The following is an 18,002-nucleotide window of genomic DNA, read 5'->3' as shown; positions in this document are numbered from 1 at the left end:
CACCCCACCCATGCAAATATCTGCATGGCACAAACACCTTCAGGAATAGATCCTAAACTTCTGCAGGGTACAGATCAGGCACCTTTTTCAGTTAAAGAATACAGCATGTGTGAAGGCACTTAAGAGCAAAAGGCCTAGAAAAGTTCCAATTGAACTGACTGACAAAATTTCATTGTACAAAAGGATTCTGCTTGTTTTCCTTAATGTACAAGGTGCTGACCACATCTGCAACAGAAGGGGAACTATCATCTGTCACATCAGTAGAAACCATCATGCAGAACAAAGCAAATTAAACAACATAACTCAGTTTCTTGGTCTTCTTGTATATGAATACTTGCTAAATGCCACTACAGAAAGCATTAATAAGTGTGTGTAGTTATGGAGTACTCTGGTATGGAGATTCATCTTCAATCCGCCTTTCTAATGACTCTAACGAATGATGTGGAAGGATCACGTTCCAAGCTCACCCATAATACCTCAATAGTTCAACACCTCTTATTCTATTGAGTCTGCCAGTATGCCTGTTACAGAAACCGGTCACAAAATTAACCATCACAAAGACCAGAAGAATGTGAAATGCAGTGAGAAGCAGCCAGTAATCAGAAAGCAGTGGAGATAAGAATTTAAATGAATGCAACAGAAAAAATCTAAAAAGGTTAACCGCAATAAAACCCCAAACCAATAAACATACATTGTAACAACTGGTTAGCTCTAAGAGAAAAAATCTGATAGACAAATAGGATTGGAACATGGCATTTTATTTTCACTTATCAATCTTCATTAGAAAGGAAAAAAATATGTAGCTATTAAAAGAAAATTTGTATACCTGGATGTGCATATATCTCCTACTGTAAATGTTTTGCTGATTCACATCACAGGAAAATAACATCACTTAATTTTTAAGAGACTGATCAACACATAAATGTATCAAAATACCACCTATACCCTCACAAAATATGAAACATTTATATACATACTAAAAATGTATGTAAAATCTAAAATCCAAAGCCTTTTCACTTAATTTCCTGAGCAGCATGTAAAATATTAATTGTTCAGTGCTCCTTAAAATATCAACAGTCAGGCTCTAGGCACACACAAAAATAGCCTTAATCCTTAAGTGAAAGGTAACTCCTAAATAACTCATATTATTCCTGACAGTAAACTAAGAGTTCATCCTTTGTCTTGGTTCCACAGTGAAACGTGTAAAAAAATGTTATTTTGGACTTTGTGAAAAAATCACAATATGTGTTTAATAGCATTTGTTTCCTGGAATTATTTTATACTGCTACTCATTTGTGCCCAAAAGACAATGCATGTTACGACTGGGTCAAAATCAGGCGCATTCCTAAACGTTTCAGTAACAAAGTCTTCAACAGAAGACTCTGAGACATATACCCTCCTCGAGCTCAACTGATCCAGTGAGGGGATGAAATAGACATTAACGGATGACAGCTTGGCACTCTGCCAGTTTTACGCTTAGGACTTACAGAAAATTCCGGGAGGGATGTGGGAAATCAAGAGATTTCATATAAATGTACCTCCTACACTTTCAGTGTAGTTTTCTGAAAATTGAGATTTTTCTTCTTGGTCATGGAGAGTTCTGCAATTGCTGTGTTCTGTAATAAGCTCTGTGGGGCTGCTATAGAAAGAAAAGTCAGTCAAGGGCATATACTTAAAAATCACCCTGGTCTTGGAGAAATGGAGAGCATTTTAAGAGCATTCTCCATTTTTCTTTTTCTTTTGAGCATGGAGAAAAGATGCAAAGATGGTTTTTCTGTCTTACAAAAAAATATTATGCTGAAATCAGATAGGACACTATTCCTTTATTGCCATGTATTTCCAGCATCTCCATAAGCTAAAATCTATGTAACAAACCTGTGGTTTTTTAAAAAAAAACAACAACAAAAAAACTACCAAACCAACCACCCAAAACCCCAAAACAATCAAAAGCACCAACCAAACAACCCCCCCAACCAAATAAAAACAACAACAACAAAAATCCGACCAAAAAAACCCCAACACCCCACCCTCCAAAACCCTACACAAACAAAACAAACAAACAAATCCAACAAACAAATTGGAAGATACCAGCATGTTCTTTTACCAGACAGGAGAAAGAACAGGTGCTAGCAAGCAAGAAGCAATAGGGAAGCAAAGATTCAACTCCCAAGCACCTCATCTATTTCCAAGGCTACAAGCATAAAAATGTCATAGAGGTCCCTCATGGAGATGTAACCCAGCCAAGATTTAACAAACTGCTCATTTCTTTGTAGCACCATATCCCAAGCAAAGCCAACCAAATGAAACAAAAGGTTAGAAGGAACAAAATACTCTCTGTAACACACAGGGATGTATGATGTATAGTTTAGGGAGCCAATTATACATTTTCTAACAAGTGAATGAATTTCAGTCACAAGTACCATTCTGAGTGTACAGCTCTTCAACAAAAGTGACTGAAAAGAAATCAGAAAAAGAAAGAGGAACGAAAGAAATAATAAAAATATAAAGAAAAAAAAATCTAACCAAACCTAATTTGATTGGATCCAGAGTTTAAAAAGATCAGTTTTGGATGTATTTTGCAAATGACATTTCAATTTCACAAGTAAGTAACTTGGCTGAAGTGCAGTGAATGCCAAGCTTGTACAGACAGCTTACATAACTGTATACATGATGCCCTTACTTGCAGCATTCCTGAATAGTGGAGCCCTGGATATACAGTGAAATCAGTGGGAGTGGATGTCTAATGTTAGCATTTAGCTGAATACCAAATAGTTTGAAGTCCCATTACAATTAATTTACATGCAACACCAAGTAATAGAAAGCAGTACAATGAATACATTTATATTGTATATTTGTTCTTTTTTTTTCTTCTCTTTTTCTGTTACTTACACTTCTCTCTTTCTTTCTCATTTCCAACAGCAGGCCCGCTGTTGTTAACTCCACCTGCAATGAGTGGAAATTGAAAAGTCCAGCACTTTGTAGTACAGGACTGTTTACATCAAAACGCCTTCCATCTCCTCACTCTTCTGTTTATATTGTTCTTTTCCTTTACGCTTCCACTTACTTCTTGAACATTCTATTCTATTTCAAAACAGCACCCTTTCTGTTCAGTTTGTTGTTTATACAAATTCACCATCCTTTCTTTGCTCCCCATTTTCTCTTGCTCCTGATTAAATTTCCTCTTGAAAGCATACATTTCTCTCCGTTAGTTTTATGATGCAGCTGGTACAATCTTTTTCTCCCTAATTCTGCTGAAGCTTGAAAATAGCTTGCTGCAAAAGGTCTTATTTAGTGTTCTGTTTTCATGGCACTTCCACTAGAGTTCTTAGGAATGCTGATTTAGAACACATCTTGGCCAATTGTATTTTTAAAAATGAATATTGGAATTTTGGCAAATGCAAATCAATGATATACAAAGAAAGTGACATTTCCATAGGCACCTGAATTAGGACAGCATAAGTTCTCTCCCCTCTTATCCACTGAATTCAAAACTGATTAGCTCTCCCATTTTCTAAAAATCAGTGGGCTGTAAACACCAATGAGAACATACATATTGCACCTTAAGTTTTACAACTTCCCAGCAAAGTCTATAGGGAATTCTATTTCAAAGACATATAGCTCTGCAGATACAGATTTCACTCAGTTGATATAATTTACTGTAGTATACATTTGCTTGAAATATTATCACATATAAACAGTTTCTCAAAAAAAAAACAACAACTTGGTGTGGTTATTAATTGCTTCTCTAAATGTTAGAGAGAATATTGCATACAATTCCTTTCTTTCTGTTCTTTTAATTATGTATTAATTATTAATTAAATTATACCTAAATTATGGAGATTACTAGATACTTTTGAAGTTTTATTTTTAATACTACAACAGCTGCTACAGCACTGGTAATGTCTTTCTTATCAACCAGTTCTGAATAAGGAGTTTATTTTCATAAGCAGGTAGAATTGCTTTATAAATTGTAGTGCAACATGATGTTGACATTCTTCAAGCCACGGAATAATCTGTAATTTAAATTACTCTCAGTGGATTTTAATTAACTATATTTTGCCTCCACTGACATCATTGTTTTAAACTTCCTCTTTATTCTAACTACTCTTGTGAGAGATTAATACAAACCGAATTTTCAAAAATTTGCTATGGCTACAAGGAAACTAGCATTCTAAATAAAATACATTGATTTCTGAAAAAGAAAACTCAGTGGGAGTGTTGCTAATTCTTTAATTTTTTTCAATGAAATATTAATTTTAAGTGCTATTGTCCCAGTATTCTAGTGGGTATATCTAAAAAAAAAAGACTTCTGGTGCAGTACCGTGTACATACTACCTATAGTATAATATTTATCAGAGGTTTCCATACATTAAACGAAACAGTTAAGCTGGTATTTCTTGTATCACCTTTCCATTTCCATATGTATTCCTACAGAAAGCTCTGTTTGTGCAATTAAAAGGAGAAGTCTGGCTTGCTGACAGGCACTTCCAATGACAGTACATGTACAGCTCGTATAACACACTGAACGAAAACAGTAACAGGTTTAATATAACTTCCTGAACAAACTAAATTAATTTCTCCTTGGCCACCAGCGGAACTCTTTCCGAAAGTTAAGTGTCCTTGCTTCACAAAGATGACACCAATGTATGGCTTTGTGTCTTATAAATACATGTCATCTCTAATGTCGTTACTTCTCTTTGCCACTAGACTGTGCTGCATTTGTTTATATTTGAGCTGCCACTGCATTTGAGTATCTGGCCTTAATTCTTGTGCATGGTCTCCCCTTTCAGTTTATTCCAGTTACTTTCAGTTCATCCCAATTAATTACCAAATACAGTTCATTGTACAAACATTGCACAAAGTCCCCCAAACAACGTGCACTGAAACTGAAGTAAACAATGCTTTTTATAGCCAGCTGATGTGTCATTCTTCCAGACTAAAAATATGAGAAGAAACAACAGAGCACCTGTTTCACTGCTCAGCCAGGACCTGAAATGTAATATTTATTTTCATTTTCCATCTTGTTTAGAAAAGCAAAATCAGTGCTGCACTGCTGACATGCACAAATGATCAAGGGAAAATGTGCTAGCAGGGAAGTCTTAGGATTTCCAAAATGCACTTCAGTGGCAGGCTCTCAAATCAAAAGACTGACTGGAAGAAATTTACCCTCACCTAGTAAAACTAGGTGTACTTTCCAAGAAGGAAAGAGAAGATAACACACATCATTGTCTCCAAATAGCACTTTTAATGAAAATATGGTACTTAATTTTGTTAAACTCAGTTTTATACAGTTCACATATAGTAAAATCCCTAAACTGTCCTTCTCCAAAAGATCCTTATTTCCAATAAATCTTCTAAAAGAATATTTCTTGAACAGTTCTCAGTCTTCTAGCTAAGAGATACATGCCACCAACTTGGACTGAGACAATAGCTTCCAAATATCTCTGAAGCATGTGTGCACTTTCAATGTGTGCACACACTAAATAATCTAACCTTTGAAAACTGAAAAGTGCATCAGGCCTATCACTCTTTACCTCCTGTTGTAGTGGGAATAATAATTAAGACTTGCTTATTTATAAGCAGCTTTGTCTTTTTATATTTGACGTTTATTTTAGGAGAACCATAATTTCACCTGAGACCAGCAAAATGTAATATGCTACCCACCTGACAGCTCATTATTTTGACAGTAGACCGAACTGCAATTTAAATTTTTGCCTTCTTTTGATCTGTTTTTCCCCCATGAATATCTTCATTCAAAAAAAAAACAAAACAAAACAAAAAAACAAAACAAAACAAAACCATAAAACAAAGAGAAGAAACAAAAATGAAAAAACACCAACAATTGAAACTTGTAACAAATGGATTGCTTGTCAAGATGTTTTTTCTCTAAAGGATTGCTTTAGAGGGGGGAAAAATTAAATGTAATGGGAATGCATGTCTTGTTTAGAAGTATCACGCTGAAGGATAACCTCGCTTATGAATACCATGGATTAATGAACCAGAAATATGACTCCTAAAAAGAATACCTTGAAGGAGTTTGCTTGTTCAGAAAACCTTGTGACCATCGGTAACAAAAACAAATCAGTTAAATGTGAAATCACCTGAGGAATATCTGTAAGTAGACAGACTTTTATAGACTGACTTAGTAATAATCATTGAAATTGCCCTTAAAATTATATTGCTCTTTAGACATACTAAAATATTTATTATCCTATGTAGCATATTCATGCATAAATACAATAAAAATATATGATCTTTACTTAAAGATCTTTCCAATCTTTGCTGGGCCACTATTTACTAGCAACAACACAGCAATGAGTATAAGCATAACAAAATAGTTTATTGGTAATTGGCAGAAGAACAATGTTGTTGAATACTTTTTGTGTGTCAGCCTCATCAGAGAAAACATGTATCATATTTACAAACACTTCTTTCCAGCATATATAGCAAACAGCTATATTCAAACCCTGAAGAACAGCAGATAGTGACAACTGGAAGGAGATTTTACTGAAATTTCAGAGCAAGAAGACTTTTTCTAATTTGGCATGCTTCTTATGATATTGATTCCCTATGTCCTTTATAATCATTCATGCTGCTTACAATCTCAAATCATTGGGTTTCCAAGGGACACAGAACAAGCAGTCTTAAATTCAGCTTGTCTTATTACGGTGAATAGTCCCATAAAACCTAACTGAACTACTCACTTATACGAGGTCCACAACAACTCTTCATACATGAATTTGTCTGTCAAGCAAACATAATTACTTAATGCTTACTCCTTAATAAGTATGTGGTTTAAAATGGCCATGATCCAGATAAACATAAATTTACATTTAAAAAAATTATTGCATTTTTGTGCAGCAGTAAAAGTGTAGATCCTCCATAAAAATTGTATACATGCATTTTAATTGGCAATTCATCAAAATAATTCACAATTAACAGCAAAGTAACAACATTTGTGTCAAGCTAAATTAGTGTGTATACTTGTAGCAGAGGCAGAAACAGCTGTTATTCTGTTTGCATAAACTTCCAGCAGAATGTGTCTGGCAAAGTTAAGTACGAACATATCTGCTTCATAAAAAATAGTTCCAAGACTGAAAAAATGCAGAGGGCTAAATGTCTCATTAATAGGACCACTCAAGTGAGTAAGCATTGTTCAGTCAAACAAGGACCAGGCCATCACAGCTGTACTGTATTCTCAGTCTGTGCATAAATTAGAGTTTTTAATATGCTCATGAAACCAATATTAGAAACAAACAGGGAAATGGCACAATCCAAAAGGCACGTTCTGTCTGCCACCCCCAGTGACATTGTGCGATGTTTTATTCTCCAAGCTGCACTGCAGACTTTGCCAGACTGCATACAGAATCAGAAGAAAAAACAACATTGAACTTTTTTAAACACAGAGCACAAAGAACAACATTTTGACATCTACAGCTAAGTCTATGAAAGTCATTATGGAAAGCCCCAACTGTGCTAAGTGCACAAAGCTGTTAAAATTACTGTTTAAAGAAACTGATTTTAAATTCAAATGTATCAGTTTTTTAAAATTTACACTTTAAGTTGATATAACAGGTTTATTACCACGCTCAACAGCAAGTAATCTAAGACAGCAACTTAGAACTGTAAAAAAAGTGCAACCACTAACACGCTACTTTTATCCCATGATTGTGTAGCAATGCTCAGATTTTCTTATCTTTTTCAATTATTTCAGTTTTGAAACTGGAATAACTAATTTATTTAGCACAATTTACCATAAATGTAACACCTGTGATTTTCCTCATTAAAAGCAAAATTAACAGTCACGGGTTGAAAGGGTAGGGTATGGACTACAAAACAGCTAGTTAACATAAACCCTTATACTGCTGTACTGATAAAAAGCTCATTTCTATTCACCAGATGATTAGTTCAATCAATATTTACTCCTGTATGCACCTTCAGCTACAAAGCAGACATTCTTCAGTTTTGCAGCACAGACCTTAGTTTCTGGGAACTCACTTCACCACTTGTGAGGTAGGAATTTCTTGAGTAACTTGGGAATCTTTCACCCCTTTGAACTGTTTTCCTGTATCAGATAACTAGTGTGCCCACTATGGCAGACCCTGGGTCCTGAAATTGTTTAATGAAACTCAGTACTGTTGAAGGTATACCTCACCCACACGTTTTTGAGGAAGCAAACGTCACTATGATATGCAGCCATACCTTCCATAGTGCCCTAAAGACTTTCCACAAATTATCACAAGTACATTCTAAACAGGAATTATGACTTCCGGAATACTTGTCTACTCAGAACATTTTTTTCCTGATAGATTCACTCCTCGAATGCCAAAAATAGTTTTTAACCATAATACACAATTTAAATGACCTCTACTACTGCACTGTCAAATTTTAAAAAATCATACCAACTTACTGCTTGCCACTGGATTTGTAAAAGACCAACAGCGGAAGTTAGATTTTTCCATAGTCAGGTATTTTCCATACCACAAAAGAGAAATTATTCTCAGTCAGTGTACATGGTATTTTTTTCAGTTTTTAAATTAACTGTCACCAAAGTTCCATCTATAAAAAAAATGTAACTTAAAAAATTATATGATGAAAAAAATCTTATAAAATATCTATATGCTATTAAATCATATCTCCTTTGATCCCCAATACTGTAGCATATTGCAGTTAAAGATAAATGGAAGATACCGTATGGAATGTAAGTACGATCAAATGCAAAGTAAAAGCGTTGCTGAAGTACAAATGGGCACTCATGTCTTCCCTTTACTTTTGGTCATTCTAAAGGGGTGCCACTGTTTATTGACTGTATACAGCTGTATTTTTTATTATGTGACAATTTATTACTGACTCATGATTTTCAATGCATTTATTAAATTTTACCTGCAAACCAGAAACTTGTCCTTTATCACATATCAAGGAGTCCCAATGAAGGAAAATATTATTATTCAACTAAGGAGTGGCTAGATGCACTACACTGTGAGGATGAATTGGTTTTACAATGGTGGGGTAAGGTCCTAAGTCCTTTCTTTAAACACTCAATACAACTGATGTATTATTAATGTTACATATTACAAATAGAGACATATTTACTTTTCCTGCAATAAATTGCAAAATAATTTTCCCTTGAATTTAATGAGTCTATAAAGATTCCCTACACTCATCTACTCAATTAAGGAGAACTTCTACACGAGTCAGTCTCTTTGTATGTGTTATTTAATAAGCTCGCTTAGAAATACTGCATATAGAATTTGTCTGAGCACTTTTCTAATTTCTTACAAATATTTCAGGCATGCTAAGAAAATGGAGTAACTACCTAACATCATGCAACATGCATTATTGCTCATCCTGACACCAACAAGAAAAAGCTATACAGAAAGCTCACTTAAATAATTGGCTTCAGGGGGTTGTGGTGCTCCTTTTCTTTGGAATGTAACAAAAAAAGCTTTTAGTAACATTTTCAACTAAAAGTTTAAATACTACTTTGTAATAAGTGAAGTACTTGGGTACTGATGTCACGTTCAAATTCAGATACAATCACAAAATTGACTTTTGTATGTGTATGAGTAGCATGTTCCCATAGTAAAAGTAGATATTTTGACACTTTTTTTTGCCACAGTTAACCTTCCACGTTTGTGTAACAGCTGCATTATACACAGAACTAACTAACTTTTAATAGCTTTAAACTTTACAAATCATTTTAGTAAGAAATAAACTACAAGGAAAAATGTAAGTCTTCTTTTTCAGTTAAATAGCACAACCATTTTAGTGCTTTTTCCGTTCTCTTTTTCTAAAAAAACATACTGAAGTACACATTCTATGTTCTTAACTCCCTCACAGGATGTTGCCAGGAGTGGGACAGATGGAAGGAAGACTGTGATGAAAGCTCACTGTAAATTTCTTTTACACCTATGTTTGCCCCTATAAAATACTGGTATAAAAGTCATCAACTCCAAAAAAATTCCATTTTCTATTCAGAGGGAAATATCTGGACCTACCATGTCAACAAATGCTCAGCGTCCTGTATATTGTTCTGCTATAATTCTGTATGGCTACATATGCTTAATAGGATTGAAATCAAGGATTGAAGTGCAGAAAATTATTATTTTGGACAGAACATGACCAATGATGGTAACAACAGCTGAAAGCGTTAGCTTGGCTTCCATGGGATGGACAACTGACAGTCTATGTGGCTGTCCAGTGCTTTGGGATTCAGCAGAAAATACCCAGGTTAGGTATTTTCAGGCACTTTTTGGCCTCCATCTCCAATGTGGAGCAGTAATGAACTACAGCAGCCCCTTTACATCCTACATCCCAGGTAGGTTGTGCTAACTGCGCCAACCACAGCTTGGCAGGATCACAGCTCAGCTGGGAAAGTTTGGGGGAACAGCTCACATGTTCAAGACTGAGCGCTTCCTCCTTCAAACCGACTGCAAATACAGTTGAAAACAACTACACCCCTACAAGAAGGCTCACAACTCTCTAAAAGCACCCGTCCATCAGAGCTCACAATCTGCGAACTGTGACTCTCATTTATTTCCATTATTTGGAAAGCCACAAAGACAGATGCTCAATTAACGTGTGATGCTCCTTTTTAATTGAGGTGGTATGAAGCACTGCTCTTGCCTTGACACACACCTGTTGTAAAACTTCACTTTACTGACCTCTTGCACATGAGTTTCAAATAAGAATAAAAGTTGCCTGGTTTTCTCTTCCATCCATCCCAGCCCTTTTTTCCCCACCTGTAAATTCCCTACTGAATAAGAACAAATACAATGCAAATACTAATTTGCATTCTAGGGGCAGAGCTGCATCTCTTCACAGTGCTGACAGCACAGCTAAAGGGGGGGCAGAGATGGCTAAGGAGCTGGGGCAGATCCCACAGGACATGTAACCTGGGCCTTGTTTAGAAGGAAAGTGTCTGATGAGAGGGAGGACATTACGCCTCACCCTTGTACAGGCCGCCGCAGGGCAGGGGAGGAGAGGCATAGGAGCCACGGCTTGCGAAGATGAACTGCACACAGAAAGGGGATATGGGGCTCCTGACCAGGGGTCACTGGATGGGCACGTTTTTAAAAACAGCCCCTGAGACAAGACCAGCTTTACACAAATTTGAGGCGCTCTGGCGCACAGAAAAAAAAAAAAGGAAAAAACCCAAACAAAAAACACAAGCAATACCAAAACCCACAAAAACCCATACTTAAACAAATAGAAAACCTCCAACCCAAGCTGCAAAGCTGCAACAGGGGCCGCTTTACAGAATTGAGTGTTTTCTCTTGTTTCCTGTTGCTCTTAAGAAAAACAAACACCGTTTAGCAAGTTCTTGCCAGATGCCCCACAACCAACACCCTTACAAAGAACGCGGGGGGGGGAAAGAAGGTCTTTTTAAGTCGATCTGTGCAAATGTCATAGCTACAATTCTTTTAAAGCCAATTACACACGTGTGAATTGTTAGCGCTGTTAACACATGCTGTTACAGGACATGACATCAAACAAGCTGAAATTATGGCTAGAAGTTCTTTATACTACGTGTGTGTGTCCCAGCCTTGAACGGAAGATCAAGAAATCTGCATGCAGTGCCGCTATCAACCCCGAGCGCATCCCACTCTCCATAAGCCCTTATCCTACGTTCCAATACCCTGGTAGAGACTACTTTTTGTCCCTTTTACCAAGCCATGGGCGATAAGGGGCCAGGTGGAAGATGGGGGTCGGAGGAGCTGTGTAAACCCCAGAGGACGCCCGAGGCTGGCAGGGGTTGTTTTGCCCCAGTACCGGTGTCCGCCTGGCACGGGGATGGGGCCCAGGAGAGTCTGGTCCTGGGAGACACGGAAACAACGCATTCCCATGTCCTCCGCAGCCCTACACACTCACTCGGGTGCCCGGCGTGCCAGCACGCAGCCTCTCCAGCCCCACCGGACAAGGCTCTCCATGTCTGAGAGTGGCCCGTCGGTGACGATATTCTGTTCTACGGCGGGACCCTCACCGAGTAAGGCTGCACGCCCTGAGGAATCTCTCCCGCTCTCCACGATCGGGCTGCGCAAGCAGGACAGGCTTGGGGACCCGAAGATACCTGCCGGCACGGGGAGGGGATTCCCGGGCAGCGCAACCCTTGCCGCCCAATTAGCAACCCACGGGGAATGGGGCCTCCGGCGACGTGCCGATGGGGGAACAAAGTCGAGATAACTTTTGCGGAGGAAAGAGGAGCCCCTCTTCGTGCTGGCAGCGACCCGGGACACGCGGTAGCGGGTTCCGCCGTACGGGACACCTGCCGCGCCCCCGGGCAGCTGCAGGTGGGGACCTCACGGCACAGACACTGCCAACCACCCGAGCCTCCCTTCTGCCTGCTCGTCACGGGCCAGGGCGGCGCTGGGCTCCCTGGGACAGGTACGCGAGGGGTTGATCCATCAACTTTCTCATCCGGACCCTCTCCCCGAGTACGAAACCTCTTCTCCAACCCGTTCACCAGCAGCTTTCCCAAAAGAGAGCCGCCCCCCGGCCCGCTTACCTCGCATGGTGTTGGTTCCCCGCTCCGCGCAGTCATGAAGCTCGGAGCCCAGGAACTGCACCGCACAAATCCTGTCTCAACACCCGCGAAGGTGGCAGCGGCCGCAGCTCTGCTCCGCCGAGAAAACCATACCTCCGGAGCGGCTCCGCGGGGCGCGGCACCGCGGGCTCCCCGCCGCCGGGCGCGCTGCTCCGGGGCGGCCGCCCCGCGACTGCCCGCGGCGGAGCCTCTGCGGGGGCGCCTGGGCGGCCGAGCGGCGGCGAGGGGCTGAGCAGGGGAGGAGGAGGAAAGGAGTTACGTTAGAAAAAAACAGGAAAAACACGCGGAGGCAGAAGAGAGGGGGGTGCCGCGTGGATGGCAGAGCATGTGCGCTTTCACATGACAACGGCGCCCCGCAGCAGCTCCCCGGTGCAGATTTCCACTGCGCAGACACAGCAACGCGCGGAGCGAAACTGAGACCCAGAGAGAAAGCGGCAAAGAGGCTTATAGCGGGGGTGGGCGGTGCCGCCGCCGCCCCGCCCGCTGTCAGCACCGCCGCCAATCGCCGCGGCCCGCTCCGCTCCGCCGCCGCGGGTGGCTCCGGCTACCGTCGCCGCCCGACCCGGCCCGGTCAGGTCCGGTGCGGTCGCGCGGGCTCCGCGCCGCAACTTGTGCTCGCCCTGGGAGCGCCGGCGGGTCCTGGCCGGCAGGCGAGGCTGGGCGTGGTGGTACAAGGATGGGACCGGCGTGCAGAGCTCTGGAGCTTGGGGAGAAAGGCAGCGGGCACAGAGAATCACCCCGTGTGGCGTTGTTAGTGAGGAGGCGGAGTCTCCGGGGAGAAAGGCGAAGGCGTTCGGTCACCACGGTGTGACCATCATCGGAAAACTTCATTTTTCTGACGGGAATGGGAAAGTTTGGTGGTGAGTCATTTTCTCATTAAAGAGTGAATCTGGACGTCGAAAGCAATTTGTTTTCCGGTGTAAGACTAGCAGAAGGTTCTGCAGAAACCAATGTTCTGCGGCCAGCAGGATTTTCACGACTCACAACTCTCTTTCTGATTAACTGATGTTTGTCCCCAAAAAAACAAAAACCCAAACATACAACCCCCCCCAAACAAACAAAAGAAACAAGGCAACAAAAACCACCCACCCAAACAAAAATACTACGGAATATTTTCAATTACTGTTTTGTTGGTTTGGTTTTTTGGGGTTTTTTGTTGTTGTTGTTGTTGTTGTTGTTGTTGTTGTTTGTCTGTATGATAGATCATGGAACACAATTGAAGCTCAGAAAGACATCTTAAAACAAGTCCCTATTATCAAGGTTTACAGTTCCTAGCTCCAAGCCTAAAATGAAAAGAAAAGCCTCTGATTTAACTAAAATGTATCCATACAAAATTCCTATATTGACCATAAATCAAAATCGAATACATAGTTCATACTGTTTAATTAAGAATGGACATACCAGAATAGATTTATTTGTTACTACATGATTTATCAGACTAAGTTCAATTAGGTCTGTTTTGCAAGAGATCATAGGTATAATGTCTTCTGCTGTCTTACGATTTATTGTAGGAAAGATACAAATTGAAGCACCCACTGTTAGTGCAAACTGGCAAAGCTTTATTCTTGGGGAGCAAGGTTACAGGGTTTAGAGGAAGCAAATTCTTGTAGTTAGCCTGCTTCAAACACCTGTTTGAATTGCATCTGACAAAGACATTAAAGAATCAACTCTGCCAGTACTGCAAATGTCTAGATTTACTTGACCATGGTGAATTTTAACTGCATTCACTGTAGTGAAGACAGGGTCAGAAAATTCTTAATTCCTAAGATACTAGATGGTATTTGTATTCCTGACCATTGTATTTATGCAATTTATATACTGCATGCAAAGTGGTTAAAACTCATATAGGATCTCATCCAGAAACCTTTACCAATTACTTGGCTTTTAGTCTACTTATATCAGCACACCTTTCAGTAACAGTTACATGCTCTCCATCTTTTCACTTCACAAGACGTGGAATTTACAGTGGCATGTTTTCTTTTTAATTGGGATTTTAGCAGATGTGTTTGGTGGCACTTAGGCTTGCCTCCAGGATTCTCTTCTATGGATTTTCCCACAAACCATCTCTTCAATCTGTTCCTCCTGTTCAAAAGTTGCTGAGGTAATTGCAATAAAACAACTCTTATGCATCACTTTGCAAAGCATGTTAGGAAGTCTCATCCTATAGTAGGTATAATTTACTTGATATCTAATATGGAATTTAGTGAATAGTCCTTATGGCTCTTACAAAAGCAACTAAGAGAGAAAGCAGAGATTCCATCTACTCATGTATTTGAACCAGAATATTTTTTTTCCCTAGCGGAGATTCACCTAGCAGCAGGAACAAAAGACAGGTGAATTTCAAGAGGAGGCATGCACTCTCTTTTCATATTGTCAAGACATCTTGTTCTTGGTTATGCCAATATGATTTTTAGATTTAATTGTTTTCAAGCTGCATCTTAACACCAATAAAAACTTTATTAGGTAAATATCAAGCTACCTACTTGCTGTGCTGTGCATTCAAAATACCTTACACTATAACCGTGGGGTTTGGGTCATCTTTATATGGGATTTTTGTGGTGCTTTTGACAATGGAGAAAAAAAAATCTTATTAGTCATTCTTAGCTTGATTTTGATAAAAAGCTTTTTTCTTTTTCTTTCTTTTTCTGTTTCTTTTCTTTTTTTCCCTACAAAACCCACATAATTTGGGCCCTGGAATTCATTTACATTTCTCACTACCATACTGAGTGGCAATTTTTATTTATCCATTTTCAGAAGCCTTGGTAGACTTTTAGTTTATTCATCTTTCTTGTTCCAATATAGTATATGTACAATGATGTCTGAGATAACTTCTTCACTAGCTAGAGCAAGTTGTTAAATTTCATTTTTTAAAATATTTATGATTAAATATTGTCTACTAAGTACTAGTAATGGTGGTGAAAGAATTAGAGATGTTATAAACATGTGTGAACTTAAGTGAGAGCCAGAAAAATTACAAATACTGTATTTAAAAATACAAGGCTGCTTGAAACTGTTATATGTTGAAGCAGGTAAACAACATACAAGAAAGCCACATGATCTGAAGTCATACAGAAATTTAGAGAATATTTTAAAACTGAACACATATTTTCAGTAGTTAAATAAACCAAGTAGTACAATTTAGCCCACTATTCTTCAAAGATGTTAGTTATCCTAGGGTTTCAAAGAGAGCCCTTCCAGATTTTTCTCACTTCAGGTGATTGATTCAGAGAAGTTTAGAAAACATCAGACAAATATAGTTTAAATACAACAAATAAATTTTTTTGATTCAAAATATAAACTAATATTTTATGGCTAAAGAGCTATATTATTGCTGTTATATTTTCACTGCAAAATAACAGTGAGGAATTGCTTTTCAGAATATTCACTTGCATTAGCACCTTTCCAAGGCTTTTTGGATCACAATCTTCTAAGACAGTATTTAAGGCTACATACTTTTTATCATTTTAATAATTTGCAATATGTTCATTAGAGCTGTAGCAAGTTATGCCTAATTTAGTTGCTTCATTAAAAAGTACTGAATGAATAGTCAAAACAAACTGTATCAGGCAGGTCCCATTTCAGTCCCCTGAGTATCAATGGCTAATTTCTGTTGGCATGAAAGGAAGCCAGATGCACCTCATAGTCAAAATTTATTTCTGAGATTCAATAGGAGTAGCACTGGTCACAATTTCCTTCATTTCATTTGTCTACAGCTTCACTGCCAGACATTCCTATCTTCACATAAGTAATAAAGATTTTTTCAGTTTTTCATTTTATGACCTTTGTATGAAGTTATTGACAGACTCAGGAATATGATCTTCTCTCATGCATTCTTCACTTTAGAGTAACTTTCTGAAATTCCTCTTATCTCATTATGCTGCCTGCAATCTGAAAACTTGCACATTCACTATATTGTCTTTGTCTCCTATAAAGACTTATAACCATTATGCAATTTTTAACCATTTCCACAGAATATTATTAAACTCAAAACTCTGTATTTTTTTCCAAACTAGTGAAATTATTTTAAAAGCAGCCCTAGAAAATCCTGACACAATAAGGAACAACATTTAGCAATTGAAAAATCTTTATTTATGCCAATTTAGTTTTAGAAGCTAGTATTATGCATGACAGGACAACCAGAAACTTGAAAAAATTAAGTGAAAAACTATGCTTGACTTTTTCCTCTCTTTTGTGAAATGAAAAGCAATCCCTAGCCACAAATAAAGAAGCTCAACTTCTGTAAATGCTTTGTGACATCTATTTCATTCTGTATCTTCTTCGCTGCCTTAATGGCAGATATTGTATTGTGACTTCCCCTGCTTTACATGCAGTGTCAATCACTGATCATGGTATAAAATGTCCCAATTGAACATATCTTGGAACAGAAATGGATACTAGCTGAGACACTAGATACTGTCACCACCTCACCCCATGACAAAATGTTCAGCACATGAAAAAACTGTCTGTTAAGGATATAATTGCTGCATTAAACCAAGAACACCAAAACTTTGAAATTATATTTTGGATTCTAAAACCTAGCCAAGGAAGGTGCTAAATTTGACAGTAGTACCTATGCCCAAGTAACCTGAAGTTTGCTCTGGAGAAACTACAGCATATTCGAACATTGACGAGAGAGGAGGCAGCAGTGAAAGGCTGTCTTCCTGCAGCAAAAAGCCTGCCAAGAGGCAGTGACCTTCCAGGATTTACATCCATGTTCTCTATCCTTGGAAGGTCCCAAGGGTTCCTAATTTGTTTTGAGGCAATCCAAGACCAAGAACAGGCTTCAATGAAGGAGATAGAAAGATAAGAGTTGGAAGGAATATGTGAGCAAAAGAAAGTGCTGTAGGAAAGAAGCATGAGGCAGAAGACCTGCCTTCAAATCAGTGCTTCAAATCCTCCTGGCAGCCTCTGAGGCACTAGACACTATAGCCTGGGAATGAGACTCTGAGTATCTTCAAATGTATATTGCTCTCATGAAGTAGTTTTAAGTTTAAATGTGAGCATGTATTACAAGAAAAAATTTTTCCCTTTAAGCAGATACTGACCCTCTAGCTAACTATTCTTTTGGCCTCATGGAAAGAGTCTGATTTTTCAAATTTTTAATACTGTTTTACTGGAAAATTGCAAACACAGAATACAGTTATTTTATTCATCAGGAAATTAATTAATTTTCTGGTGGATCCTTAGTATTCCTATTCTTACTTATGCACTACAGTTTTACATTATAAAATCAAAGAAGTTCAAAACCTTTTTTCTAAATTCTTTTTCATTGTATGCAAAATCAATCACTATTATTTCTGAGCTAATATCTGTTAAGAAAATAATAGTATTTAGTATATCAGAGATGTTTACACAGTTTTTAAAAACTGATTCTTTACTATGAGTAGTATATAAAAGCATATGCATGTCAGGAATTCTCTTGTAAAAGAGGTAAAATAAAGGCAAACTGAAATATTGT

At 38.5% G+C, this 18,002-nt stretch overlaps 1 protein-coding gene across 1 annotated transcript in view; it reads right to left on the bottom strand.

Annotated features, from left to right (window-relative positions):
- RORB (RAR related orphan receptor B) overlaps positions 1–12,827 on the bottom strand; it is a 162,077-nt gene extending 149,250 nt beyond the window's left edge. The window contains exon 1 of the mRNA XM_038123970.1: positions 12,506–12,827. Within this exon, the coding sequence (XP_037979898.1) occupies positions 12,506–12,512 (7 nt within the window). The 5' untranslated portion in view covers positions 12,513–12,827. The remainder of the gene's footprint in view (positions 1–12,505) is intronic.
- Between the last annotated feature and the right edge of the window lie 5,175 nt (positions 12,828–18,002).

The sequence above is a fragment of the Motacilla alba genome, chromosome Z, assembly GCF_015832195.1.
Source record: "Motacilla alba alba isolate MOTALB_02 chromosome Z, Motacilla_alba_V1.0_pri, whole genome shotgun sequence".
Taxonomy (NCBI): Eukaryota; Metazoa; Chordata; class Aves; order Passeriformes; family Motacillidae; genus Motacilla; species Motacilla alba.
The sequence above is the reverse complement of the archived record's forward strand: the minus strand, read 5'-3'. Positions and strand labels throughout refer to the sequence as shown.